This window comes from Oryzias latipes, chromosome 22 (assembly GCF_053564925.1).
Source record: "Oryzias latipes strain Hd-rR chromosome 22, Olatipes_Hd-rR_3.1".
NCBI classification, from domain to species: Eukaryota; Metazoa; Chordata; class Actinopteri; order Beloniformes; family Adrianichthyidae; genus Oryzias; species Oryzias latipes.
This window is the reverse complement of record NC_136258.1, coordinates 10,204,101-10,231,207: the sequence shown is the minus strand read 5'-3', so window position 1 is coordinate 10,231,207 and position 27,107 is coordinate 10,204,101. Positions and strand designations below refer to the sequence as shown.

The 27,107-nt window shown below is 36.6% G+C and overlaps 2 protein-coding genes across 13 annotated transcripts in view; one reads left to right on the top strand and one right to left on the bottom strand.

Annotated features, from left to right (window-relative positions):
• Positions 1-984: 984 nt before the first annotated feature.
• On the bottom strand, positions 985-9,170 carry brms1la (BRMS1 like transcriptional repressor a). Of its 3 annotated transcripts, none has more exons than XM_078940391.1 (9): positions 8,963-9,170; positions 8,052-8,220; positions 6,394-6,484; positions 6,167-6,294; positions 5,995-6,074; positions 4,286-4,382; positions 4,106-4,195; positions 2,931-2,995; positions 985-2,820 (listed from the first exon to the last, which is right to left on the bottom strand). In XM_078940391.1, the coding sequence occupies exons 2-9, from the start codon at positions 8,188-8,190 to the stop codon at positions 2,722-2,724; spliced, it is 789 nt and encodes a 262-aa protein (XP_078796517.1). In that variant the 5' UTR covers positions 8,191-8,220; positions 8,963-9,170; the 3' UTR covers positions 985-2,721. The 3 variants fall into 3 exon arrangements, with proteins under 3 accessions (XP_078796517.1, XP_004082708.1, XP_011488951.1); XM_004082660.5 differs by lacking the exon at positions 8,963-9,170 and adding an exon at positions 8,740-8,904; XM_011490649.4 differs by lacking the exon at positions 8,963-9,170 and adding an exon at positions 8,740-8,891 and having other exon boundaries at positions 8,052-8,163.
• Positions 9,155-27,107, top strand: part of ralgapa1 (Ral GTPase activating protein catalytic subunit alpha 1) — a 94,279-nt gene continuing 76,326 nt past the window's right edge. For 4 of the 10 annotated variants that reach the window (XM_023951896.2, XM_023951898.2, XM_078940378.1 and 1 more), the window contains exons 1-18: positions 9,155-9,599; positions 11,135-11,245; positions 11,327-11,376; positions 12,344-12,401; positions 12,802-12,845; positions 12,979-13,156; positions 13,296-13,411; positions 18,177-18,315; positions 18,419-18,627; positions 18,808-19,131; positions 19,353-19,532; positions 19,606-19,677; positions 19,809-19,957; positions 20,067-20,193; positions 21,713-21,859; positions 22,148-22,238; positions 22,352-22,516; positions 24,814-24,960. In XM_023951896.2, coding sequence (XP_023807664.1) covers positions 9,494-9,599; positions 11,135-11,245; positions 11,327-11,376; positions 12,344-12,401; positions 12,802-12,845; positions 12,979-13,156; positions 13,296-13,411; positions 18,177-18,315; positions 18,419-18,627; positions 18,808-19,131; positions 19,353-19,532; positions 19,606-19,677; positions 19,809-19,957; positions 20,067-20,193; positions 21,713-21,859; positions 22,148-22,238; positions 22,352-22,516; positions 24,814-24,960 — 2,413 coding nt within the window. In that variant the 5' untranslated portion in view covers positions 9,155-9,493. The remainder of the gene's footprint in view (positions 9,600-11,134; positions 11,246-11,326; positions 11,377-12,343; positions 12,402-12,801; positions 12,846-12,978; positions 13,157-13,295; positions 13,412-18,176; positions 18,316-18,418; positions 18,628-18,807; positions 19,132-19,352; positions 19,533-19,605; positions 19,678-19,808; positions 19,958-20,066; positions 20,194-21,712; positions 21,860-22,147; positions 22,239-22,351; positions 22,517-24,813; positions 24,961-27,107) is intronic. The other 6 variants (XM_023951899.2, XM_078940384.1, XM_078940382.1 and 3 more) reach the window with 3 other exon arrangements.

Sequence of the window (27,107 nt, the reverse complement as noted above, 5' to 3'; positions counted from 1 at the left end):
TATGACCCCACCATAGTAGATCTCATATTGAACAACGATGAGACCCACTACAGAGAGGAGGTCCAGCACCTAACAGGATGGTGTGCCGACAACGACCTCATCCTGAACACGTCAAAGACCAAGGAGGTCATTGTGGACTTCAGAAGGAAGGTGGTACACACACTCTCCTCATTCATGGGGAGGAGGTGGAGCGGGTGGACCACATCAAGTTCCTGGGGATCCACATCACATCTGACCTCACCTGGTCGCTGCACACATCCCACCTGGTGAAGAAGACTCAACAGAGAGTCTTCTTCCTCAGGAAGCTAAAAAGGACTGGACTCTCAACACAACTTCTGGGAAACTTCTACAGAGCAACCATTGAAAGCATCCTCTGTCTGAGTGCTACAGTGTGGTACGGGAGCTGCACTACTCTAGACAGAAAAGACTTGGCCCGGGTGGTAAAAACTGCACAGGGGATTGTGGGAGGACCTCTCCCACAACTCCACTCAGTGTACGACAGGCGGGTCAGACGGAAGGCTGGTCGTATAGCAGCAGACCCCACCCACCCTAATTGTTTGTACCTCTGCCCTCTTCAAAGGGATACAGGAACATCAAAACTCACACAAGTAGACTGAGAAACAGCTTCTTTCCCAGAGCTGTTAGGCCCCCCCCCCTCACACACACACAGATTTAACATAACCCACTAATCCTCTGTCATTACAATGTTGACATGCTCTGGCGTCACTTTAAATTTATGTGCAATAATCATTTCATTTTACTGTAGTCTTAAATGTTTAGGCATTTATTGAAAAGAGCTGCTGGCTGGAAATAATTTTGTTTTGTACTGCATAAAGATAATAAAATATTCTGATTTTGATAGTTGCTAGCAAAAACTTATCAAATCCCCCAATGTATCATAACTAATTTTATCTATATCTCATTAAAAAAACTAGCAGTTTTTTGTGGATTTCATTAAGCATCTTCATTCCAAAAAAACATGAATTTTCTGTTAATTCTGTGAAGGCTTTTATTGGGATCCTTTATAGATTTCTCCCAGCAGGTCTGGTGGTTAAACCTTAAAGCTCCTGACTACTTAGTTTTAGATCATATCGAATAGCTGTTGATTTCTGTGAATGAGTTCATCACCAGCAGAGATGCAGAAAATGCAGGTCCTGAAGCACAGACGGTTGATTTCTGCCTATTTGAGTCATTGTCAAACTCTGCGTTTCCATTAGCCTACTCTAATAACACACACACTACAAGGATTTGTAACACAACTTTTAAACAAGAAACGAAAACCTTATCAGAAAAAAAATGTACACTAACTGTCAAAAATAACAATTAAGCTTCCAACCCTAGAGTAACAAGTCCAAACACTGACTAAATGATGAAGTCATTGACACGGAAGCATAAAAGGTGATCCATCCATAATAATATGGTGCCACATAAGTCGATGTTACAGAAAGAGGAGGTAGATCAGGAATAGTATTGCATTTCACTGCATCACGTGTACGGAGCCCAGAACATAAGAATAAAAAAAAGAAAATAAAAAAATGTTCCCTCAAATTAACAATTTGTTGCCATGATTTTGAATTTTGTGCAAACAAGTTAACAATACTATATTGTAGCCATAAGTTGGAATTGTATTAGCATTTTGCGGACACATAATACTAGTTTGTTCATGCAACGCAGTAATTTGTTTGCACAAAATACTAATTTGAACCCACAGAATGCTAAAGAAAATGGTAATTTTTGCCCAAAAATTACAATGTTTTTTCCAATAAAAAGATAGGCATATAATCACTAATTAACAATCTAAATAATTAACATTTTCATAAACTTACAGAAATGTTTAAACAATCAAAACATATTATGGCACAATAAACCAACCCCAGAGTTAACTCATCTGCTACCTATGGAAGTTTTTTTGAGTCAAAATTCAAAGTAATATGCAGTTCTCAAGTGACAATACATTTTGCAATTGACAATTTAATTTGCAATTCAGGCTTGGAATATAAAAAAATACAGTTTGCAATTTAGAATTCAATATTAAAAAAAAAATTACAATTCAATATGACCAATTTGGTCAAATTGCAAATTGAATTAAGAATTGATAATTGCATATTACTTTGAATTATGACTCAAAAAAGGTCCATAGTTACGTTTAGGTCAGAAAACGTTACTTATCAACATTTGCTTACCTTCTAAGATACCAGGAAAAATTAAGAAAAAATAAAAAGTTGCTTAATAGAATTTTGATACGTTTAAAAACTGGTTTAAAAAAAAGAAATTGTTACTTTTACTAAATCTAATTTCTAAACAAGAACATTGAGTTCTTTTTGTTTTTTTAAATGAATCAACTAGTTTGTTAAATCAGAAAAAATCTGTGAATCTTCTATGATGGTCTTAACCCCTGAAAAAAGCTAAATTTGAGGTAAAGTTGACAAAAAAAGTTGCAAAAGGTGGCAAATGCGACACTAAACTTTTTTTGTTGATTCTGAATTGACTGAACAAATCCCAGAGAGCCTGAGTTTAAACGTAAGCAGCTATGTCTGTCTGAGGGGATCAAAACTGCTTCTGTTTATGTTCAAACCTGCCAGTCTTACTGTTCACTCAAAGATCTGAGGCTGTTGATGACAGCGAAGAGTTCCAGACTGTTACGTTTTTAATGCTTGTTTGCATGTAAATGCGTGTTCACGGTCTTCCTGTGCTTTGTTTGATGGCTTCCTCCTGGCTGTCTCAGCAGTTGAGAATTGGCCTTTTTCTTTCAGATCTGAATGGAAACACAGAGCTCTCAGAATTGCTCCTTCCCCTGTGGGGGCCCAATGTGGCCACGGCCTAAAGAAAACAGAAAAAGCAAAAACACACAACTGTAAAAGGTTTCCATAAAAACAAAAACATGTAACAAAAGACTGATTCCACATTAGCAGGCTTCCATGCAAGCTCACCTTTCGTATATTTGTCCAGTCCTCTAGAATGTCCAGATCAGGAAGCATATAGACAATATATGGACGTACAACGGTTTAAGGACAACACCGGGACCATGTGCATTTTGGAGTCCACTATTTAAGCAAATCTAGGACAAGCAAAGGTTGGATTCACCAGGTTTCTACAAATACATAATGGTCTGTAAATAAAGATTGATTGACTGAAATCTGCCATCGTATGTCAGAAAAAAGGCATTTAGAAAAGCCTTGTCGTGTTTATGTGATTCACCCTGAGTACATACGTCTGGATTTTGATTCTAACCACAGAGGTGAACCGATGCCTGTTCATTTTCTATTTATATGAATACCACCTAGTGGACACATCAAGAATTGCCCAGGCTTGGTGTCGGTTTTAGGTGTGCTTCAACTAGGAATCCTTAAGCTACGTTCACACTGCCCTCAGAAAATGCACAACATTTGCACTGATTCAACATTTCCCACCAAGCCTATTCCAACTGTAGGTGGCAGACATGCGCTATTAAAGAGTAGAAAAAGACGACCCTCCCCTGCTTGTCCAGTGTGAACACCATCGGCTAAACGACAACAAGAATGCGCATGTAGCGTGTTGTTGAACACACGTCAAATGCCCAGTGTGGCCGTTGCTCAAGGTTCCCCTTGGGCAAATCAGCAGTTAACCCCTTAACACAAGAGTTGTTGCCTAAACTAACACACCCCGATTTAGTCATATCGGCTTTGTGGTGATATGAAACACATTACTAACGTAAAGTGTTGCGTAATGGCACAAAGCCACTTTTCTCCACAACAGAATCACCTGATTGCTCAGACACTTTACTACTGTAAAGTATTGCATATCAGTGCAAAGCTGCTTTTCTCAGCTTCAGGTTCTGCTGGAGTTACGTTAACTGCATAAACGGTTAAATGTTAGAAAGTAAACACTGGAGCCAAAGCTCTGGTGGTTAGGGGTTAAGATTTCTTGATTTGATTGTTTTATCTCAATCTTGAGAATTCATGTAGTTGTAGTATTAAGAATATATTAGGATTACATAATTTTTACAATTATACTGTGATATTAGCTGCCAATGCACCAACACTCATTTTACACAAAAGGGATGAGGTTACATTGATAGATTTTTTCTATAAAAGGGAACAAGTACCAATGTGAGCAAAAAGGATATCTGACACCACCGAAGGTCGTCTCCGCTTCTTATCTGGAATTAAAACATCTCGCCTCTTCTTCCTTCCCGACAACTCATCATTCCACAGCTCTGAGAAAGCAACAGCGACAAAAGGACTGAAACATGCTGTAAACAGCTGAACCTCCATTATTTATTCATGCAAAGTAACGGCAGAGGTACCTGATGTAATGTCTATGCTGTGTCTATCCTCCTCCAGACGTCGTATTTTTTCCTCCAGTTCACTGTGAACCGTATCGAACAACAGCAGTTTCTCACTCTACACACACATAGGGAGAGAAGACAGTCACTTAAGAACAACTCCATCAGCTAAGTGAGGCTCTTTCAGTCGAGTGGAAAAAACGTTATTATCTTTTGGTTCTCTGGTAAAAAAAATGCAGTTTGAAAAAACTTGTACCGTATTTTCCGGACTATAAGTCGCACTTTTTTTCATAGTTTGGCAAGGGGTGCGACTTATACTCCGCAGCGACTTATATTAGAAATAATTTGAAATAAATACATTGTTAACCCTCCTGTTATGTTCATTTGTGAGGAACAGAGATGATGTTTCTGGGTCAATTTGATGTATGAGGTATGTTAAGTGTTAAGAGGATGTTAAGTGACTCAGAGAATCAGCAAACTTTTTTTTACAGTAAGATCTTGAAGGCTAACAACATAATATTCTATTTTCCAATGATTTCATAGATTCAGAAATGCAATAAAAGTGAAAACTGTTTCTACAAATACAGGATGAAAACAGAGTATTAGTTAGCCAATGATGCTTCATGAAAGGAATAAATAAATAAGTTTGAGAAAAAATTACTGTGAAATTATTAGATAAACAGTCTGCTATGATTGTGTCATATAAGGTTGTGAAAGTTAAAATGCGACTTATAGTCCAGTGCGACTTATCTGTGTTTTTTTCTACTTTATAATGCATTTTTGGGCTGGTGCGACTTATACTCCGGTGCGACTTATAGTCCGGAAAATACGGTAGTTGTTACAGCCCTTTTTCGTCTGTTCGTGATTCACAACACTTTAACTAAATACTATTTGAAGAGCCTATACATGCTTTTCTATAGCCTTTTTTCTTTTCTTAACAATATCCACGTATATGATCATATATCTTTCATCTAGTGGGACTCAGAGACAAATACCTGGGACCTGAACAGTGCAGGGGAAATTGTCCAGATTCCTTGTAAGATAAGTGTATGTAAAACAGTTTAAGGACAATACAAGGGGCGTCTGCTTCAAGTGTAAATTAAATATGTGTACAAACAAGTAAACTAGAATTAATGACAAACCCTTTACATTTTAGTTTCCTAAAGTTCACCACTGTTGTTTTCCACATCCCAATAATCCAAAGGGAACATTCTTAGAACATTCTAGACACTGGATGGTCACATGTCTTTGCTGAATTCACTTAGTTGTTTTTACGTTGGAGTAAAATAAACCTACCACGTCTCAATCCATATGGTATTTTCCAATATCGATTCGATTATCAATTTATCTCATTTGAAACTATTCTTTTTTTTTTTTTTTTTTAATGGTATAGGTCAACCCGATTCGTTTTTGCCTTAGATCAATTTGGTTGGATTGTAGGAATAGACATCGATTGATTGTTATACCCTTAATCCTGGATAAACACTTCCCCTTTTGGTATTTTTAAACAGACTTTTGTCAAATATTCGTGGTTTGCTTAGATGTAAATTTTCTAACCTAAACAGCCGGGCCAAGTTCTTTTCTAATAATGTTAGCTGCACTTCAGTAACACATAGTGAGCATTAGTTAATCTCTTACTCCCGAACTTTTGCTTGTTGAGAACCAGTTTTTTTCTTGTGTGAAGGACAATGTGTTTTCCAAGCAAAGTGTAGTCTAAGAATGTCTCTGACCTCCCAGTGTTGGCAAGCTGCCTGGATCTCACAGTCATACTTATTCTTCACAGACTCGAGACACAACTGCCTGTAGATACCTGGTGAAGATTAAGAAAGATGGCATGTGAGAAAAGACTGATCAAAACCAGAGGATGGCAACATTTATTCATATTTTATTTTGATAGGTTACCTGCCACCTTGGTGCGAACTTGCATGTTCTCTCGCAACACTTCCAGGGGATCGAGGTATTCTGTTGCCCGCCCGGCCTCAACCTCTGCAAGCTTACTGTTCACCTGATTGAGTCGCTCTCGGTACAACCTGCACAGAATCCCAGGGTTTAACCTTTATCATCACCAGAGACTTTGTTTTATAGTTTTCCATTTCAAGGGGTGTCGCATCATTTAATGAAGGTCTTACTGGTCTTTGAGATCAGTGAACTGCTTTTCCAGGTTAGACATTTCGTTCAGACACTCAACTCTTCTCCTTTCACAGTCCTCCTCGTCCATTTCTGTAAGATCAAGAATATATCAGCAACAAGCACTCTTATACTATTTAGTGCAGTGTTTTTCAACCTTTTCTGAGCCAAGGGACACTTTATCCTTGACAAAAATCCTGCGGCACACCAGCATCCAAAAATAAAAAAGGAGAAACTCTATAGTCTGTATTGATGTACAGTCTCTCCGCAATGTTTTTTCTAAAAGATGTAATAAAAGTTAAGTTAGTTTTCAGTAATAATTTTCAACTAAATTATTTGAGATTTTAACCTGGTAGTTGTTTTTTTTCCCTTCAGTTTATTAACAAGCAATTTTATGTAACCTCACAAAAAAACAATATATTCTTTCTAAATAGTGATTTATTTTTTTAATGTTGGTTTCAAAGTCAACTGTAATTTTTTTACAATTATATGATCACAATATGTTTGATACATTTTACACCAAAAAACTAACATTTTATTTCTGTTTTTTGTAGCTACACAAAAAGTGAACATGTTGAAGTTTTATTCTTTTTTCTCTTTTCTTAATCAAAGATGAAGTCTTTGAAAACTTTAACAAAAATGTTTTATTTCTTTTAGATGATTAAATTGTTTCAATTTAGTTTAATTGTGTCTGTTGGCCACTTCACCTTAATCCTGTTTCTTAAATGTTGTTATTTCTTCTTCTTAAGTTTAACATATAAAATAATCCAGACGTTATTAGAAAAGTATTTCAGTTATAAAGATGACTTGGACCAAACTCTGGGATGTTTGGCTGTTAATAAACACAAACCTTGAAGGAACACTAACCTGTTGACCTCTGATTTCATCAAGAAGATTTAAAAACTGTTTGATGTGTGTTCGTTGTGGTTTAAGACGTTTAACAAGGAAGACTCATTGTAGCGCAGATATGCTGTCACTTTAACCCGATGCATCATGGGAGATGTAGTGCAAAACTGCCACCGATCGCAGACACTCTCTGAGCTTCATGGCTTTGTTTACTTGTTCCACGGTCTGATACCAGATCCCGTGGAAAGCTACACCGCTAAAGACGAGCTTTAGCTGGTATTTTAGTTAGAACTGAGAGACTTTATGAGCAGAATCAGAACAAGGAAGTGAAGACTTTAACCACTTATACTGATGATGTATAATTAAGCCTCCAAGAATGATTGGTGGAGATCGTTAAAGGGGCGGGACTTTTCCCAAAGTAGAGCTGAAGCTGAGGCTAAATCGCGGTACCACCATTCTTATCAAAGTGTCTTTAATTTAATCAAATAAACAGGAAGAAAAAAGTATTTTATGATCTTTCATATTCCTAACTACTCAGTGTTTTATCAGTTATGTTTGGATGAACACAGCTGATATCCTGGAGATGGTAAATGTTTCTAGATCAGTGAATGGGTCATTTCCCACGGCACACCTGACCATCTCCCACACTGGTTGAAAAACACTGATTTAGTGGATATTGGAATGTAACAAAATATAGACTCAGCTCATATGATCATGACAAGTAATATGGAAATAAGTCTTGTGAGAAAATGCTTTCACACCATATAGCTTAAAAAACAGAGATTTGTGAGTGTGTGTGCAGTACATTTCCTACCAGAGCTGTCTCCATCGTCAGATACAGAGAAGCTGTCAGAATCCTCCTCATCTAAACTTGATGCTTCTTGCTCCTGGTCCTCCGCCTCCATCTCCTCAGCTGTGTTCTCCTTCTTCTCCCGGTCACGGTGCACCGGCATGACACCAAATAAATCAGATTAACACCAAATCTGTAAAAACAGACGACTCTGAGGAACATTCTGCACACAAATTATCAATTTCATTTATCAAAACTAATTAATTTCATTTGCAATATAAACTATTTTGAGATATATATATATATATATATATATATATATATATATATATATATATATATATATATATATATATATATATATATATATATATATAATAGTTTTTACGTAAAACTATTAAAACGTTATATTTAATATATATTTAACATATATTTATGTTTTAAAACACCATACTGAATTAGCCACTAAGCTCTTTAATGGAAATTCAATATTATTAACAGAATTTTAAAATCCTATTCTAAATTAGGAAATCAAAGTTTCGCAGGCAAAATTTAAAGTTTTTGGCTGTCTGCGCTATTAAACGTTAAAGTGAACAACACATGCTGTTAGCATTTTGTTAGCAAGATAGCAGTCAAGTTGTGCAGCAAACAATATTCTCACCCACAAACTAACCAAAACATTATTAAAAACAATTCAAAAACAAAAACTTACAAACGAAAAAATACAGGTTGATCACCAAAACTTTAAAAATATAGAAAACAAGGACATATTTTGTTAAATTTCTTCCTTTTTGTCGATAAGAGCTTCATAAGTGACTAAAACCATGCTAAAAACAAATTCCCACAAGCGCTCTGATTTGATATGGGACATGTAGTCTTTATGTTGCGAAACTCGCAGCTTTTAAACGGGAAGTATTTACATAAAACTACATTACCCAACATTTGGGAGGCAAGCCCAGTAGCGCAACAAAACTAGTCACTCACAACAACTTTTTAAAATTGCTTTAAAATATGAATTTCCATTCATTTATGATTACAATAAAAAATAATGAGGTTTAGTCAAAGAGCAATGTTGTAGTTTTGTTTATCTGCTAATCAACTACTTTGTTTTTCCCCCTCCCCGCTTCACTCCACCGCCATGATGTTTTTCGAGTGGAGAGCTAGCTAACCAGTTAGTTTAGCTCCCAGAGCTGAGGACTACAGTTGAAAGGAGATGCTGGGGATGGGATGTATGTACTATCGTCCCTACGTTGTATATATTTGTCTATAGCCAAAGCGGAATGTGTCGTCTCACTCCCCATACGTGTTAGTGCTGCTGGTGGTGGGGGGGCTGCGTTGACAAATTATTTAAAAGAACGAGAACGACTGCTTTTCGTCCCAGTTTGGAAGATTAACGCTAGCAGGCTGTTTTAGTGGTTTATACTAGCTAGCTCCTCCTTTCTGTCCCAACGTCTCTAACCTCAGGAATGTTCTCAAAAAAGCCTCATGGAGACGTTAAAAAATCGACACAGAAAGTGTTGGACCCAAAGAAAGATGTGTTGACAAGACTCAAACATCTCAGAATCGTCATAGGTAAGTTAAAAGCTCTCTATTATTAATTTATAATAGACTAGCCTTTTGCACACCAGTTCGCTCACATTGATTGTGCTTGTAACGTCAAATCCCCTAAATGAGTGTGTACAGGAAAAACTTAGACAATACATTAAATGTGGATATTTTTACGCATGCAATGTGTTGTTTATTTATAACGACAGTTGCTAATGAAGCCCTCAAGATTACAGACTGAGCATACAGAAGATCAGAGTACATGATGGTCAGATGTTTAGGTTTCTAATAGGTAAATTGCTGTATATTCAGTTTTTACTATGACCTTTAAAATGACATGAGAAGAGACCTCTTGCTGACTGGGAAGTGTCAGCTGTGATGCTCCACGTTTGTTGACCAGGTTGGTCTGACTGAGTGACAGCATGATAAATACAGACAATTCAGGAATTACTGCCCCCCCCTTTAAGATGGATTTGGTGGAAAGTCAGCTGATTTGGAATGTGTGGGAGAACTGTTAGGATGCCCCCAAAATGAAGTGGTGGAAGATGGAAGTGAGAGTCACAAATAACCTGATCTGCTCTCACAAACTAACCAGAGAGGGAAATAACCTCCAGTATTTCCTCTGGCAGTGGCTCATTTCCTATCTATGTCTATTCTAAGAGTCACTGGGTTCCATGTCTGTGTTTGAGACAAAGGGGTGTGCTCAACCCTGAATCCAAGATCATGATGAGGACGAAAAGTTTTGTACTTTCTTTGCTTGAATTTATTACTTAGAAGCAACTATAGGGGGTCTAAGAAGTCTGTTAGTGTTTAGTTATTGCAAGACTATAATCTTCTATTGTGACATGAAAAGGAAACAGGCTAAATGAGGACAGGAAATGCTTGCCCATTTTGTTCATGACGTCCTTGTAGGCGTTGTGAAAACACATTAAAAGTTATCCATTTGCCTAAAAAAAGTCAACTCTAAACTTTTTGAAATATTACCTTGAGTTTGCATGAGGCTGAACTTAGAAAACTTTGTTTTATCCGATTTTGGGCTTGTGTTTGTCCTTTTTTTTACTAGGGTTTCAAGGAGCTGAGGTAGATTTAAAGAACAGTTAAAGCAGCAGTTATGTAACTTTTTGTTGATCTGTTTCAAGTTATAACACTGATGTCTTATGGTTTTGGGATCTTTCTTTCAATCTAAAGTAAAACATAATCCATAACAAATTTTTAAGACTGCTTTCTAAAAAAAAATAAAGCATTAATTTGCCTTTAAGTAAGTGAATTGCTCAACCACAGTAAATCTTAACAAAATGAATTAAGTCTTTTTTTTTACGTGTTAAACAATGTTTGGCAGAATAACGAAAAAGTTCATTTTGAAGAAACCAAAAACAAATTTGTCACCAAATTGAAATGATCCATTTCCTTCTGGATTCTATTCTAGTCTCACTTTAATGATAATAATAATAATATTGGATTTGATGTATCTGCGCTTTTCCAGATGCTGAAAGCGTTTACAATGTATCTGTCTTGTAAAATAAATAATAACTTTTTTTCTTTTCTTTTTTTTTGTTTACCAGAAAATTCTGAGGCAGCAGATCTAAAGCAGTTCTTCGACTTGTACTATTCCCATATCTATTATGTCTTCTTTGAAAACTTTGTCACCATTGAGATCAGCCTCAAACAAAAAGGTAAGCTTTCCCAGTGGCTAAAATAATAAATTGTATTTATCATCAAACTGTATTTTCTTTAGACTTCTTTGTTTTTTTAAGGTCATAAGTCTCAGAGGGAGGAGCTGGACTCGATCCTTTTCATCTTTGAGGTTAGTAAAATCATAGTTTGCACGTGTGTATTCTTAAAGCGGAGAAATATTTTATATACACACAGCAGTTTAATGCAGCAAGAAGGTATTTATTCAGATAGAAGAGCAGTTTTATGTGGAAAGTAAAGGTACATTTTGAGCTTGTCACTTAACAGAAAAACGTACCACCCAGCCGCAATGAAAGGGTTACGTTTACTGTTAAAAGAGTATTTAATGTTTCCGACAAATGGGAAGTGTTCTCAGGTTCCTGTTTGTGTCTGATGAGGATGTTGATTGAGCCACGACTTGCTAAAGTTTTCAAACCTGCTAGTTCAAATTCAGTTAAACCGCATGTCTTTAATATAATGCTTCACAGAAGAGCTGCTGTTGCTTTGGTACATCTTTTTTGATGAGTTTGTTTGCATTTCGTTTACATTTTGGCTAGCGTTCACTGTCAGTGGCATGTGCCAAATTCAGATTTATTTTTGTCTCCTAAAACCAACATTGACTGCTCCCAAATATCCTCTTATCAGGATTCAGCATGGCTGCATGGAAGAGCTCAATTATATATAAATATATATATATGCTTATTTTCTTGGAGCTTGTTGTGTTGCAGATTTTGGTCAAAACAATACTGATGGTGACTTCTTTCAACAGCAGCAGTATTGTTTTTTTTTTTGGTTTTCTAGATAAAGTGACTGATCTCCTTGACCTTCAGAAAGTGAAAATCTGACCAGAACAGAAAAAAATATATGAATCGGCCTGAAAGTGAACACATGCATGAAAGCGATGCGGTGTACATGTGGAAATCCTTCTCTCACTGCATAACCCCAGCAACATTATATCCTTACTTTTCCACCTAGTTGGCCTAATTAAGAGAAAAGCTCTGACTAACATATTGTCTGAAATCTTTTTTAAGATGATAAATATACAGTTCTCTGACATAAAGAATTGTTTAATGTTCTTTTCTAAATATGTTCTCGTTTAGAAAATCCTCCAGCTCCTACCAGAGAGAATCCAAAGCAGGTGGCAGTTCCACAGCATTGGTAATTTGACATCTTTAAAAAAAAAAAATTCGATCTGTTTGAATAGTTCCTCAATACGTAAGTACCCTGGTCCTGGAGATCTGTCACCCTGCCTGTTTTCCAGCCCTCCCTGCACTGCTTGCTGTAGATAACCTGGACCAGGCGTGTTCATTCAGTCAGAATGTGGACACATCTGCTTAAGCTAACCAGCAGCTAGCAGTGCTTGGAGATCTGGAAATCAGTCAGGGTGGTAGATCTCCAGGACCGAGAATGAGCAGCCCTACTGTCTGAATTTGTTCACATTTAACCTCAAATGTTCACACAGCTTTTCTGAAAAATGTTCGTCTGCTTTAAGATTTGATATTTAGGATTTAAAAAAACGCAGTGAGTATTTATCAATCTGGCCTCTTTTCTCTATCAGGGCTTATCCTCAAGAAGCTGTTGCATACTGGGAACTCTCTAAAGGTACAATTTGATTAATTGACTCTTTATGGTGACTTTCACTCATATCCCCCTGATTTTAATGCCTCTCTTTTGTCCTGATATTTGTATATTTTGTGGTGACTTGTTCTCTAACACTTTTCAATCAACTCTGTAGATCCGCCGTGAGGGTGTGCGATTGTTCTTGTTGTGGATGCAGGCACTGCAGAGCAATGCTGAGCACGAGCAGCTCTGCATGTTTGCTTGTTTGATTCCTGGCTTCCCGGCTCCACTCTTCCATGGGATCCCACGCACATTGGAAACGCTGATCAACCCACCCCTCAGTTTGACAGAGAGTTAGTAGATCAAACCGACTAAAGCTGTGGATTTAGAGTAACAGCTGAAACAATATATATTGTTTTCTGCAGCATTTACATAAAGATGAGCAAGAAATGGATATTTCCATCATTCTTTTTCTGCCTTTTCTCCCTGCAGCTCAGGTGACTCCAGAAGAAATCACACCATTAGTTGCTCCCCAATCTGGTGATAAAAACCAGGAGGATCTTACTGCATACTTCCTGGAAGCTCTACTAAAATACATGGTAAACCAGGTATTCTCACCATTCTTTACTAACAGAGCTAATACAAAAAAAAACCTGGAGAAGATGTTTGTACTGTGACTCTGAATTACAAATCACATCCACAAATCATTTAACGCAAAAACATATTAAAGACAATCGAGACAATTAAAAAAAAAAAATACAAATTAAAACTAAATTCTAGAAACCAAAGCCCAACAAAAAAAAAAAGAAATGTTTCAGTAAACAAAAGTAATTTCCAGAAATCAATATGAAATGTTTAAAGATTGAAACACAGTGAGAAACCGGAAAAGGTAGGTACTATGGGACATCGCTGATTGGATGATGACGTTTGGTTCTTCGTGGGGTTTTTTGTGTGTGTTTTTTTTTTAAATGCATCTTCAATGTCCTCATATATAGAGATCATATTCAGTATCTCTTCATGACAAATAACCTTCGGTTGAAATGGTGAACAGACATCATCATCCAATCAGTGATGTCCCACAGCACTCACCTTTTCCAGTTTCCATAAAAAAAAGAAAAAACATTTCGGAAAACAAAATTTCCAGAAATCAAAATAAAATCTTAAAATATAAAACAAAAGAAGAAATCAGAAAAGATACGTACTATAGGACATTTCTGTTTTTCAAATTTCATTTTGCTCTCTGGAAATTACTTTAGTTTTCCAAAACGTATCTTTTTAATTTTATTTCTTTTTTTTTTATTGTGTTTTGATTTCTAAAATGTACGTTTTTTTTCATCATTTGTTTTGCATTTTAATTGTCGTCGTGATCTTTTAAAATGTTTTTAGCACTGAGTGATTTGTTGGTGTGATTTGCACTGTATGTTTGAGGACTTTACTAATACCACTAATGCTAAATTCCTGCACACATTTAATGAAATATTGATCAAATTCCTTTCTGGAATGAATGCGATTTTCGAACAGAAAATACTCTCTTCAAGCAAGGAAGAAAACTAAAAGGAACAAATGTCTACCTGCATGAGCATCTTACCAAGAAGAATTCTGGCATCGCACGAAAAGCACGGTTTCTCAGAAAAGGAAAAAAAAATACAATCGACTTGGACAACAAACTGCAAAGTCTTCATTAAATTAAACGGCCCACCTGAACAGGCAAAAGTCATCGCGATCAAAGAAATTGAAGAACTGGACACATTTTGATAGAATACAACAACACTGTAGTCCTCCCCGCACACATCCATACCAAAAAGGGAAAAAAATACACAACAATAGATGTAGACAATGACCCACATATTAATTTCTTTGACTTTGTGAGTAACCACTGCAGTTATTACACAGAAGAAGAATACAATAGAAATACAAATCACGAACTCTCAATCATACAGTTCAACAGCAAAAGCTTATATGCAAATCACCGTTGAAGAATACTTGCACCAATTCAACAAACCTTTCAAAATAATTGCAATTTCAGAGACCTGGCTAACAGCAGAAAAGCACTTCCATCTTGAGAGCTATGATTTTCACTATGTGAGCAGGAAAAATAAGCAGGGGGGGGGGGGGGGGGGTTTACATACACAGCAGTCTTAAACACAAAGTTGTGAAAACAATGTCTGGCTGCATTGATGATGTCACGGAATAAATATATGTAAGGATTACTGCGTACTTAAATTCTTTTTCATCAGACACTGTTTTTTTTTTTTTTGTAAAACGCCTTCACGGAAGGTATTCCACCGAAACATGTAGGTACGTTTTACCAAAAAAAAACCAAAGCAAACCAGTGTCTGATAAAAAAGAATTTAAGTACTTAGTATAATTTATAGACACAATGAACCTCATTGAATCTGTAGAGATTAGTATGGAGAAACAGAGTAACATCATTGTCAGTTGTGTGTATTGAGCCCCTGCATCAGACATGGAAACTTTCACAAGTGCTATTGAAAACATGTTTGCTAATATCTCCAAAAATGTCATATTTCTTTGTTGAACCCAAACAATCACACCACGACAGAAGATTTTACTCATACAATGTACAGTTCAAGCTTCCATCCATTAATCAACAAACCCAACAGAATAACAGCGCAACCTTGATGGATAATATTTTTTTTACAAACCGCCTAGAAAACAGAATAAAAAGTGGATTACTGATGACCGACATCAGTGACCACCTTCCACTATTTGCAAAATATGAATGTGTTTTGTATAGAAGAAGCAAGTAGTTTACAGAAGTGAGCTAACAGAGGAATCAAAAAATGCATTTAAATCAGAACTAAAAGCAGACACTTGGAAAAACCTGTATGAAAGCAACAATATTAAATCAGCTTGTAAAAAGTTATGCAGGGGTTTACAACAATATACGACAAAAAATACCCACTTATAAAATTCTGTAATAGAAAACAGTATAATAAAATCCCATGGATGACAACTGGACTGAGAAACGCGTGCAAAAAAAAACAAACAGTTTATACAAACAATTCTTAAAAAACAGAACTGTTGAAGCTGAGCTGCGATACAAAAATATAAAAACAAATGAACCAGTATCATGAGAACATGCAAAAAAGACCATTACACAGAAATGTTAGAAAAAAATAAATCAAATACTAAAGAAATGTGGAAAGTATTGAACAGTGTCATTAGAAAAGACACAGAGAAAACAAATGGTCCAGACTCTGTAGCTGGTAAAAATGAGATATGCAACAAAATTCAGGATATGACTAAGGAGTTCAATGAATGTTTTGTAAAAATAGGGCCAAAGTTTGCTGAAATAAACTGTACTAATAAATCAGAAATGGAAACTGTTGAGCACTGCATAAAGAGAAATCCAAACTCAATCTATTTGAAACCCGTGAAAGCAAAAGAAATTCTAAAAATCGTCTAAGAATTCAAAAACAAAAGATTTACCGACTGTAACGGAATAATGTGATGGTGATAAAAAAGGTAATTGATTCCATTTTTGACCCGCTAACCTACATTTGCAATTTATCCTTCCAAACAGGAACATTTCCACAAAAAATGAAAATAGCTAAAGTAAATACATTACACACATCAGGGGACAAACATCAACTAACAAACTACAGAGCAGTGTCTTTACTCTGCAAATTCTCAAAAATACTTAAAGTATTCCTCACAAGGTTGGAAAATTTTGTTGAGAAACATAAACTCATGTCCGACGACCAATATGGTTTCAGAAAAAACAGATCAACATCCATGGTGATTACACAACTAACTGAAGAAATTATAAATGGCATGGATAATAAAGAGCTCACAGTAGAAGTGTTCGTCGATCTGAAAAAGGCTTTTGACACTATTGATCATAACATTTTAGAAATACTGGAAAGATATGGAATACAAGGACTGGCACTAAATTGGTTGAACAGTTGCACTAAAAACCGGCAACAGTTTGTCCAACTGGAAGATTAAAAATCATCCCTGCTAAATTTAAGCTGTGGAGTACCACACGGGTCAGTATTAGGCCAAACACTGTTCATCCTTTACATTAAGGATGTATACATGGTGTCAGATACACTCAAATACTTTTTATATGCCGACGACACAAGTATAGTCTGTAGAGGGGAGAACCTCCGGGAAGTTGTAAAAGTAGTAAACACAGAATTAGGGAAACTAAAACAATGTTTCGACAAAAATAAACTGTCACTCAATGTGAACAAAACTAAATTCATGACTTTTGGAAATCGCCACATTCCTGCAAATTTAGAAATATAAGTTGCTTTTGATAATCATGATATGGAAAGAGCCACTGAAATCAAGTTCCTTGGAGTAATTATGGACGACCAAATAAGCTTGAAGCCACATATAAATCAAGTCAGAGCTAAACTTGTTAAAAACATAGCAGTGTTGGGAAAAATGCATCATACACTCACTCACAGAGCACGTCTACTAATATATTCATTGATAATACTACCACATTTAGCATACAGTGTAGAAGATTAGGAAAATACTCGTAAAACAAATCTACAGTGTTTGTATATCTTACAAAAAGGCTATACGAATAGTTCATGATGTGGATTATGGGACTCATACAAATGCACTATTTCTAAAGTTGGGTTTATTGAAATTTTGGGAACTAGTAAAACTTAAAACAGCACTCATGTTTAAAGCCAGAAATAACTTGCTTCCAATAAACATGCAACAAATGTTCAAGGAAAGAGATGGGAGTTACATTTTAAGAAATCAGCTAAGCTTCAAAAAGCAGTGCATTCGCACTTCAAAAAAGAAAATGTGTTTATCAGTTTATGGTGTGGATTTATGGAATGGATTGGACGAAGGTTTAAAACAAACCCAAAAGTTTACATGCATTCAAAAAAACCTACAAGATGTCACTGATGGAACTGTACAAGGCAAGTAATGATTAATAAAAACAAAAATGTCACATCTGCATAGGTGCAATGCAGAATGTAATGTGAATGTATAACATGTACAAAACTGTAAATAGAAATACGCAGATGATCAGGTGCTGTAAAAAAGGGGTGGGATCATACAAGATTTCTCTTAAGTCCACTCCTTTTCAAGCACACTGTCTTGTTTTATCTGTCTTTTTTAAACTCTTGTGTTTATTTTAATTTGTGTTTGAAGTACAGAAAATTGAAGTGAATTGAATTATTTACCACCTTAAATACACATTGTGTTCCCTGTTTTCAGTCTCATTTTGCTTACTGTTGGTGTCCTCACACTGACACCACTCTCTTCTGAAACAATGGGGCTCCTCTTTGCTTAATCTTGTTTGAGTGCAAAATAGCCTCTTTGTATCAAAAGTTAAGTTCTTTGTTTCTCTGTGTTTGTTTGCATCTGTGCTTTGAACAGGCCAAATCTCTGGAGTGGCGGTGCAAAGAGAACCATGAACGTGGCTTCAGCTTCCTCTTTGATCACTTCAGGAAGTTTTATCTTCCTCACATATTCCCCAACTTCGCCATGGAAACGAGCCTTTACAATCCCATGTTGGGTCAGTCAGTGGTCATAATCAGGGTGGAGAAAGAAGAGTAAAAATTTCACATATACTGGAGTACATTCACTGAACGAGAGTGCTTTACTTTTGTCCCTTGCAGATGTGCCTCCAATGCGTCCCAAGCCATCCTACAGTTTGGTGCGCAGAGAGCAGGATGGTGGGGAAATGCTCTACTGTAACAAGGAGAGTTTCCTTCAGGCCCGAGTCATCTTTATTCGCTGGCTAGTTTCCTTTTGGTTGGAACCACGACCCAACACACAAGCACACATCCCAGGAACAGAGGGGGAAAGTGTCCCAAAGAACATACAGGTAATTACAGACATTGTACTATTAAGTGATGTATCTTTGTTTCACTACTGCATCCATCTTTTATTTTTTTCAAATTAAAACATTCTGTAGACATTTCAATAAGAAAAAACTGCAAAATAGTTCATACTTTTGTGCCTCTTATTTTTTATTAACTGTTTTTTACCGTTCCACTTTGTCTAGAGAGCAGCAGCTGGAATGGCTGCACGCTCCGCGGGCAACTCTGATGACAGCGTTGGGGGAGGCTTGCGTTGCGACAGTCACCTGGAAGCCAGCGGAGGCTCCTCAGGGCCAGCAGGAGCGAGCATGGGGATCTGTGGCGGTCTCGATGCTCCAGGAGAACCCGAACAGAGCCACTCCAACACCTCAACACTGACCGAACGAGAGCCCAGCTCCTCCTCACTGTGCTCAATGGACGAAGAGCAGCTGACAGACATGGAAGTTGTTCGGAGAGTACTGACCAGCTGCAGAACTAATGTCAACTTCATCACAGAAATCTTTAGACAGGTGAGAAATAAATAGTTATTTTTCATACCTGTTCAAGTATCTTTAGAGCTACTAACAGCTGGGAGATGGTAAATTACTTTTCAGTGTTTCCTAATGGTTGTGAGAGCAGCTGTCCCTTTGTTTTCCTTTTTCTGACTCTTATTTGAACACTTGAGAGTTTCCATCATCAAAAGCTTTTTTTCAGCGTATAAACTAGGCCTGCTTTGCTTTCACCTGTATAGGCTTTTCTCCTCCCCATGTGTGAAGCAGCTGCAATGCGAAAAGTGGTTCGTGTTTATCAAGAATGGATCTCCATGGAGGACAAGCCTGTGTTCATGAAAGAATCCGAAGAAGGCCCATACCCCGTACCTGCCCCTTGTAATCTAGAGACTGGCTCACAGCCGGGAGAAAAAGAAGATGAGGTAAAAGTCTCCTGAAATCATTCATGTATCTCAATGAAACGTTTCTGTTAAACACTTGTGTTTTGTTTTTTAGGGAATGGACAAAGATATTGACAGAGAATTACTTGAGTACAGTGTTCATGCTGGCATTCAGACTACACTCCAGGTAGTGATTTTTTTTTCTCCCAAGAATTCCCCCAATCTTCTCATCCACATTCGTTGGATTTGTAAATAAAAAAAATGAAGAAAAACTGTTTGCTTAGTTGTTTTCATTAAAAGCTCATGCTCATTCTGCAGGTTTTTATCACCCACTCCTCCAACGTTTTCCTCCTGGAACCTGCCAATGACATCAAGATCCTTTTAGAGGAGCATGTGGACATGTGCAAGCGAGTCCTGAACATCTACCGCAGCCTTGTCATGCATGAAACAATGGACCAGAAAACTTGGTAAGAATACTCCAACGTACTGAAGGACTTCTTGTTTTCTCATAATTCTAAATACTACAAAGGTTCAGTCACAAATGCTAACTAGCTAAAATGGTTTATCTCTTCATAGGGAGCAGATCTTACTAGTTCTGCTGAGGGTGACAGAATCTGTGATGAAAAGACCACCGTCCATCATGCCTCTGGGCAAAAAGATTAACAACACGCTTTCAGGCAGACTTGCTGGACCGGTCTTCCAGGTACATCACTGCCAGCATATCACTAAGGCAACATTTTAGCTTTCTCTCCTTTGCAGGAAATAAGAAGGAGACCATTTTAGGTATTTAAGCATCTTACGAGTTTCTTGAAAGGTTTTTCGACCTTAAACACCCATTTGCTGAAAAAAACAAAACCATCAATTTGTTTACATGTCCATAAAAAAAAATCAGATAAATATTTGCAACTAATTTTTAGTGTTCATTAGAAAATTCTGGTTTATATGGTTTTATATTGGAGAACTACACATAAACAAGAGTGTGCAATGCAGTGAACAAATCAAAAGGTGGCTACTATGAAGAACCTAGAATATGACATTTTCATTTGTTTTATACTTTTTTGTTATGTATATAATTCCACATGTGTTAATTCATAGTTTTGATGCCTTCAGTGTGAATGTACAATTTTCATAGTCATGAAAATAAAGAAAACTCTTTTAATGAGAAGGTGTGTCCAAACTTTTGGTCTGTACTGTATGTGAGAGCGAGTATATACGGTGTGGCAAAAAAGTATTTAGTCAGCCCCCAATTGTGCAAATTCTCCCACTTAAAAAGATCAGAGAGGCCTGTAATTTTCAGTGTCGGTATACTTCAACTATGAGAAACAAAATGAGAATCCTGAAAATCTTATTTTTAAAGAATTTATCAATAAGCTATAGTGGAAAATAAGTATTTGGTCAATAACAAAAGTTCAATTCAATACTTAGTTTTATACCCTTTATTGCCAATGATAGCAGTCAAACGTATTCTGTAAGTCTTTACAAGGTTTTCAGAAACTGTTGCTGGTATTTTGGCCCATTCCTCCATCCAGATCTCCTCTAGAGCAAAAGATTCAAGATTCAAGATTTTATTCTGTCATTGTCAGTGAAACAACGAAAATTCATTTGGAGCATCAACAACAGCCTCTCAGTTCAATTCACCAAAATAAATACCCAATAGTTAAATAAATAACCAAAGTGCAGCATGAGTACAAAAAGAAACACAGCAAGAAACATAAGACATTCAGTGTCCACGAGATGTTAAGTCAGTAGCATCTTGGTGTTGGTGTGCAGGAATGCTAAGTCCAGTTCACAGTGTGCTCAGATGCTCAACAGCAGTGATGTTTTGGGGCTGTCGTTGGACAACACAGACTTTCAACTCCCTCCAAAGATTTTTGACCATAAATTACAAATAAATTCTTTAAAAATCAGACAATGTGATGTATTACTGAATTGTTTTTCTTATTTTGTCTGTCAGAACTGAATGAAATCTTTTTAAGTTGGAGAACTTGGGACAATTGGTGGCTGACTAAATGCTTTTTTGCTCCACTGTATGTATGTGATAGTGAGTATATATGTATGTGAGAGCGAGAATGTTAGTATGAGTGAGAATATGTGAGTGGTTCATAATGAAAATGTATTTTACAGCCCTCATCGTAATCACTGTCATGCCGCTAGTTTTAATGGAATTTTTTCTAATTTATAGTCTTATTTGTGTGTTTTTCTTTTTCTTTTTTTCTTTTTAGACACTGATAGTAGCTTGGATTAAGGCAAACCTGAATGTCTACATAAGCAGAGAGCTGTGGGACGACCTCCTGTCTGTGCTCTCCTCTCTGACCTTCTGGGAGGAGCTGGTAACTGAGTGGTCACTCACCATGGAAACTCTCACAAAGGTCCTATACTCCCATCTTTTTAGATTTGACCTTTAATTGGAATCTATATCAGTGTTGCGTCAGTCATTTCCAGAGACATGATTTAAACTTATTATGAAAACACAAGGGAGTTTCCCCTATAACCATCAAAATGTTTGAATGGATACTGGTAAATTCTGGGAAAAACCCAATCAATGTTTTTGAATTGAACCTTTGATCAAAAAAGGTTTGTAGAGTCAGAAATGGAGACTAAATGAATAGAAAAATGCACTATGGCAATGTTAAAGCAATGTTTATCTTGATTTTTAGGTCTTGGCAAGAAATTTGTACAGTGTTGATCTGAATGAGCTGCCCCTGGACAAACTCAGCGAACAGAAACAGAAGAAACACAAAGGCAAAGGTTCGCTCCTCACTAGAGATCTGTACAGACAGACATTTAACAACACACGGTGTCTGAAAATATTCCCGTGCATTATGATCGTAAGCCTGACCTGCCTTCTTTTCGTTCGCCAGCTATCGGTTCAGAGGGCCTGCGGCAAGTAGTGGACCGTTCCTTTTCCAAAGGCTGGAGCAGAGACCAGTCAGGTCAGGCAGCAGCAATGAGGCAGCGAAGTGCCACCACTGCTGGTTCTCCGGGCATTGAAAAAGCGAGGAGTATTGTTCGCCAAAAGACTGTAGGTCAGTAATGTGTGTCTTACATACTTGGAAACCAATGAACTCTATTATGAGTTACACTCTGGCTCATTTTACAATGTCTAGTACTGTTAAAATGACTCATTTTATTAAAACGTTTTAGACTCAGTTTATTTCTTTTTACATTTCAGCATGTTGTGCACTTAGGAAATCTAGTGACAGAATTTGAAACATTTAATCAGAACCTCACATTCTTTTGGAAAGAAGTTAGATTGATGAGTCTGTAAGTGTTGGATTGATCAAGTGCTGCAGATTGCACAGCAAACTTCCCTTTTTTCAAAAAAAAAGTGAAGTTAACATTTTACCATAGGATCTTTGTTCCAATGCACAAAGGTCCAAGAACCTCAATATGCATGTGTATTAAGTTTTCTTTATTAAACATTAAAAAATTGAACTTTTTAGAAAGTTATTGATCCCATAATGGGAAAATTCTCTTGTAACCATAGCTCTGTTGAAAACGGAATAAAACAGATTATAATACAGCAATCACAAGCCACATTTTGTCAGCGGCAGGCGTCAACAGCTGATCGTGTAAACAACGCATCAGTGGATAGTTTCATACCCAGCAGTGGAGGAAAACTGCCCAGAAAGTGGCTGCAGACATACCACTCTACTCAGTTGGTGTAAAAAGAGGATAATGAAACAAAAATAGCCAAGCTAACTCTGAGCTAAAGTAGACGAACTGGCAGCCGACCGTTTGACGATCACTATGGTCGGCTACCAGTTAACCTACTTTAGCTCAGAGTTAGCTTATCTGTTTTGATTATTTTCCATCCATTTTCTTAACCCACCATGTCCTTTATCCAAAGCAGGGTACACCTGGACATGTCCAGTTTATTCTCAGGACAGGCACCTCTACAGCAAAAAGAAAATGTGAAAGCAAAAAAAGAAAATAATTTAAAAGCAAATATTTAATATTTTCATTTGCAACTTAGAAAGTTTTGTGTTCAACATGGTGCCAGAAATAACAATGTTATTAAAAGAATCTACAGACTTTAAAAGTATTGAAATTACATAAAATGCCCACATTCACTTGTATTTTTAGTTTTAAACTTATTGTATGGCTCTCTCGAAATTACATTTAAAATTATGTGTTGTTGATGGCTCTCTCGGCCAAAAAGGTTCCCGACCCCCGGGGTTATACGATCAGCTGTTCTCGCATGGTAACAAAAAATGTGGCAGGACATTGCTGTTATAATCAGTTTTTTTTTTAGTTTTCTGTCAGGGGACCAAGATCATTCTTAAAAGTTTAATTCTGTTTTAGTTTAATAAATAAGCCTCATTGGGTTTCCAAGCCACATCCAAGCCACACATCACCAAGTCCAATGCAGAACATCGGATGCTGTGATGTAAAGCACGCCACAGGACTCTAGAGCAGTGTAGGCACCTTCTCTGGAGTGATAAATCACACTTTTCCATCTGGCAATCTGATGGATAAGTCTGGGGTTGGAGGTTACCATGAGAACGGTACATGTCGGACTGCATTGTGGCGAGTGTGAAATTTGGTAGAGCAGGAATTATGGTGTGGGGTTGTTTTTTAGTACTTGGGCTTAGTTCCAGTGAAAGGAACTCTGAATGCTAGAAGATACCAAAACATTTTGGACAATTCCAAGCTCCCAACATTGTGGTAATAGTTTGGAGCGGGCCCCTTCCTCTTCCAACATGACTGTGCACAAGTGACCAAAGGAAGAACTATAAAGACATGGATGACAGTCGTGTGTGGAGGAAGTTTGCACAGAGTCCTGACCTGAACCTGATGGGATGAAGTAAAGTGGAGACTGAGAGTTGGGCCTTCTCCACCAACATCACGGTGTGACCTCACTAGTGTGCTTTTGGAAGAATGGTCAAAAATTCCTATAAAAACATTCCCAGAAAAGTTGAAGCTGTAATAGCTGCAAAAGGTCAACCTACATCATACAGAACTCTATGGGTTAGGAATGGGATGGCACTGCGGAGCATTTGTTTTTTGTTTTTTGCATCTGTTTTTTGTATTTTTGTGCAGGAGGCCTCTCATTTTACTTAATTACGGTACATTCTTTTGGTTTAGTTTTCTAGCAAAACAAACAACACATTTTATTTTCTCACACATTTTTCTTCTATTTTTTTGTTTTTTTTGCTAAAGTTGATCTGCTTTCCTTGTTTTCGTGGTCACTGCATCTTCAGTCGTCTTTCTCATGCCTCCTCACCTTCCTACTCACTTCAAGTTACTTCTTTCTTTTGCTTTTGGCTTTCTTTCTATCCTGTTCTTCGCTATTTCTCTTCTTCTCTTCCTAATTCCTCAGCCCTGCGTAGCTGCTCTACAGGCGACTCTCTGATCTCTTCAGCCTTTATCCGCAGTGCTAAGAGTGCTCCTGCTCTGGCTCCGCCTCTTCCTGTCCTCCTTCACCAACACCACCCTTTTCTACCCCCCCTTGCTGACCATCTGGCAGGTACACTTTCTGTCTGCCTGGAACCTGAAAATGTCAACTTGTGTCGCTGTTTTTCTTGACTGATGAAGCCGTTTTCATTGTTCTAGCTGAAGTTGCTGTTCTGTGATTTCTTTTTTTTTAATTGGATTTGAACTATAAAATGTTACTAAAACTGCACCAATTTCTTACTTGACATGTTCAGATAATAACACATCATTTTATCAATAGGGATTCGGTTGTAGTTTATGTTTAAAGAAAAAAAAAGAGGAAGGTCTGGTTTTAAAAATGACCTAAATACTGGTGAAGTTTGATTTAGAAAAAAGTTGTAAAAGCTAAAACATAAATGGTTTGTCAAAAATATGATCTCACAAGTATGTTATCTTTTTTAATTAAACTTTATTTGAAGGCAGGAAGAAAGTTACGAGTTCAATTAATTATAATGCTCATGTACATAATAACACACTTACGTGGCACATTAGGAATCTCACATGAACTTTAACAGAGAAATGTGAAAAAACACATTCATGAGTAATCTGGTCATCTTTGTCAAAATCCTTTCTTCCATTATTATTTATTTATAATGCTTCTTTTCACAGAGACCACCATAGAGCAAATCTTTCACATCTGTTTGCTTTTACCGAGAGAAGTTTAAAAACATCTCCTATTTGTAAAAATATTACCTTTTTTAAAATGGTTGTATTGCAAAAATTTAATAGATTTAGGATTAAATTACCAAACATATGAGTTGTAGGGACAAGTTTTGCCTAATATCTCCTAATAGCTTCTCTAAACCAGTGGATACACATTTCATACTTAGCATCATATTATAGGAATAAATGGAAATAAAAATAACAAATGTTCACAACTGAGTCTTGTTTCACTTGAACACTTGTGTCAAACTCAAGGCCCGGGGGCCAAATGTGGCCCTCCATGTCATTGTATGTGGCCCGCGAGAGCATAAAAGTTTTTATTCTCTTAAAATAAAATAAAAAAATTGGTGTGTATTTATTCATATCTAGGGGTAACCTGATTTGAAATATGGGATTGAGCAACTATACATTAGAACTTAAACACTGTCCATATAACCTAACCTGGCAGAATCAAATTTAAAGGGATTTATCCTATAGTAACAAGCAAACATATTTTTTTCTATAAAATTGTCACTTTAAAAAGTTATAATAAATAAATAATGAGTTATTTAACATTAAGGAGTAGTTACATTTATTTTTCATTACATTTAGTTACATGTCTAGTTACATGTCTAAGCATAGTGGTTGTCATTAATTAACCCTTGTGCTATCCTAGGCACTTTAACGTTGGGAGTTGGGTCATCTAGACCCACTAGACAGTGCTCTGAACCTTTTTTCTTCAATGATTTGTGATCTTCACTGGTGTCCATGGATTACATGAAATCTTTCCACCTTCATCCACCTTTGTCATGGTAGGGAGAACACGTCAATGTAAGGGTGGGGTCATCTAAGATAGCACAAGGGTTAAAGGGACTTTAAGGACAACCACTATGCTGGTCCTCAGTGAAAATGAGTTTAACCCCCCTGATCTAGTGTAATCAAAACTTTTATACTTTACAGCAGTGATTTTCAACCTTTTTTGAGCCAAGGTACACTTTATCCTTGACAAAAATCCCGCGGCACACCAGCATTCAATAATTAAAAAAGAACAAACTCATAGTCTGTATTGATGTACAGTCCCTCCATGATCTCACGTGCATTTTTGTGATAATTGTGGCAGAAAAAGCTGGAAGTTGCAGCTGTTTTTTCTAAAAGATGTAATAAAAGTTAAGTTAGTTTTCAGTAATAATTTTCAACTAAATTATTAGAAATCTTACCCTGGTAATTATTTTTTCCTCCAGTTTATTAACATGCAATTTTATGTAACCTCACAAAAAAACAAATAGATTCTTTCTAAATAGTGATTTATTTTTTAAACATTTATTTCAATGTTGGTGGAAAGGCAACTGTAATTTTTGAGCAATTATATGATCACAATATTTCTGTTTTCTGTAGCTACACAAAAAGTGAAAATGTTTAAGTTTTATTAGTTTTTTCTTGTCTTATTAAAAAATGAAGTATTTGAAAACTTTAACAAAATGTTTTATTTCTTTTTAGATTATGAAATTGTTTCAATTTAGTCTAATTGTGTCTGTTGGC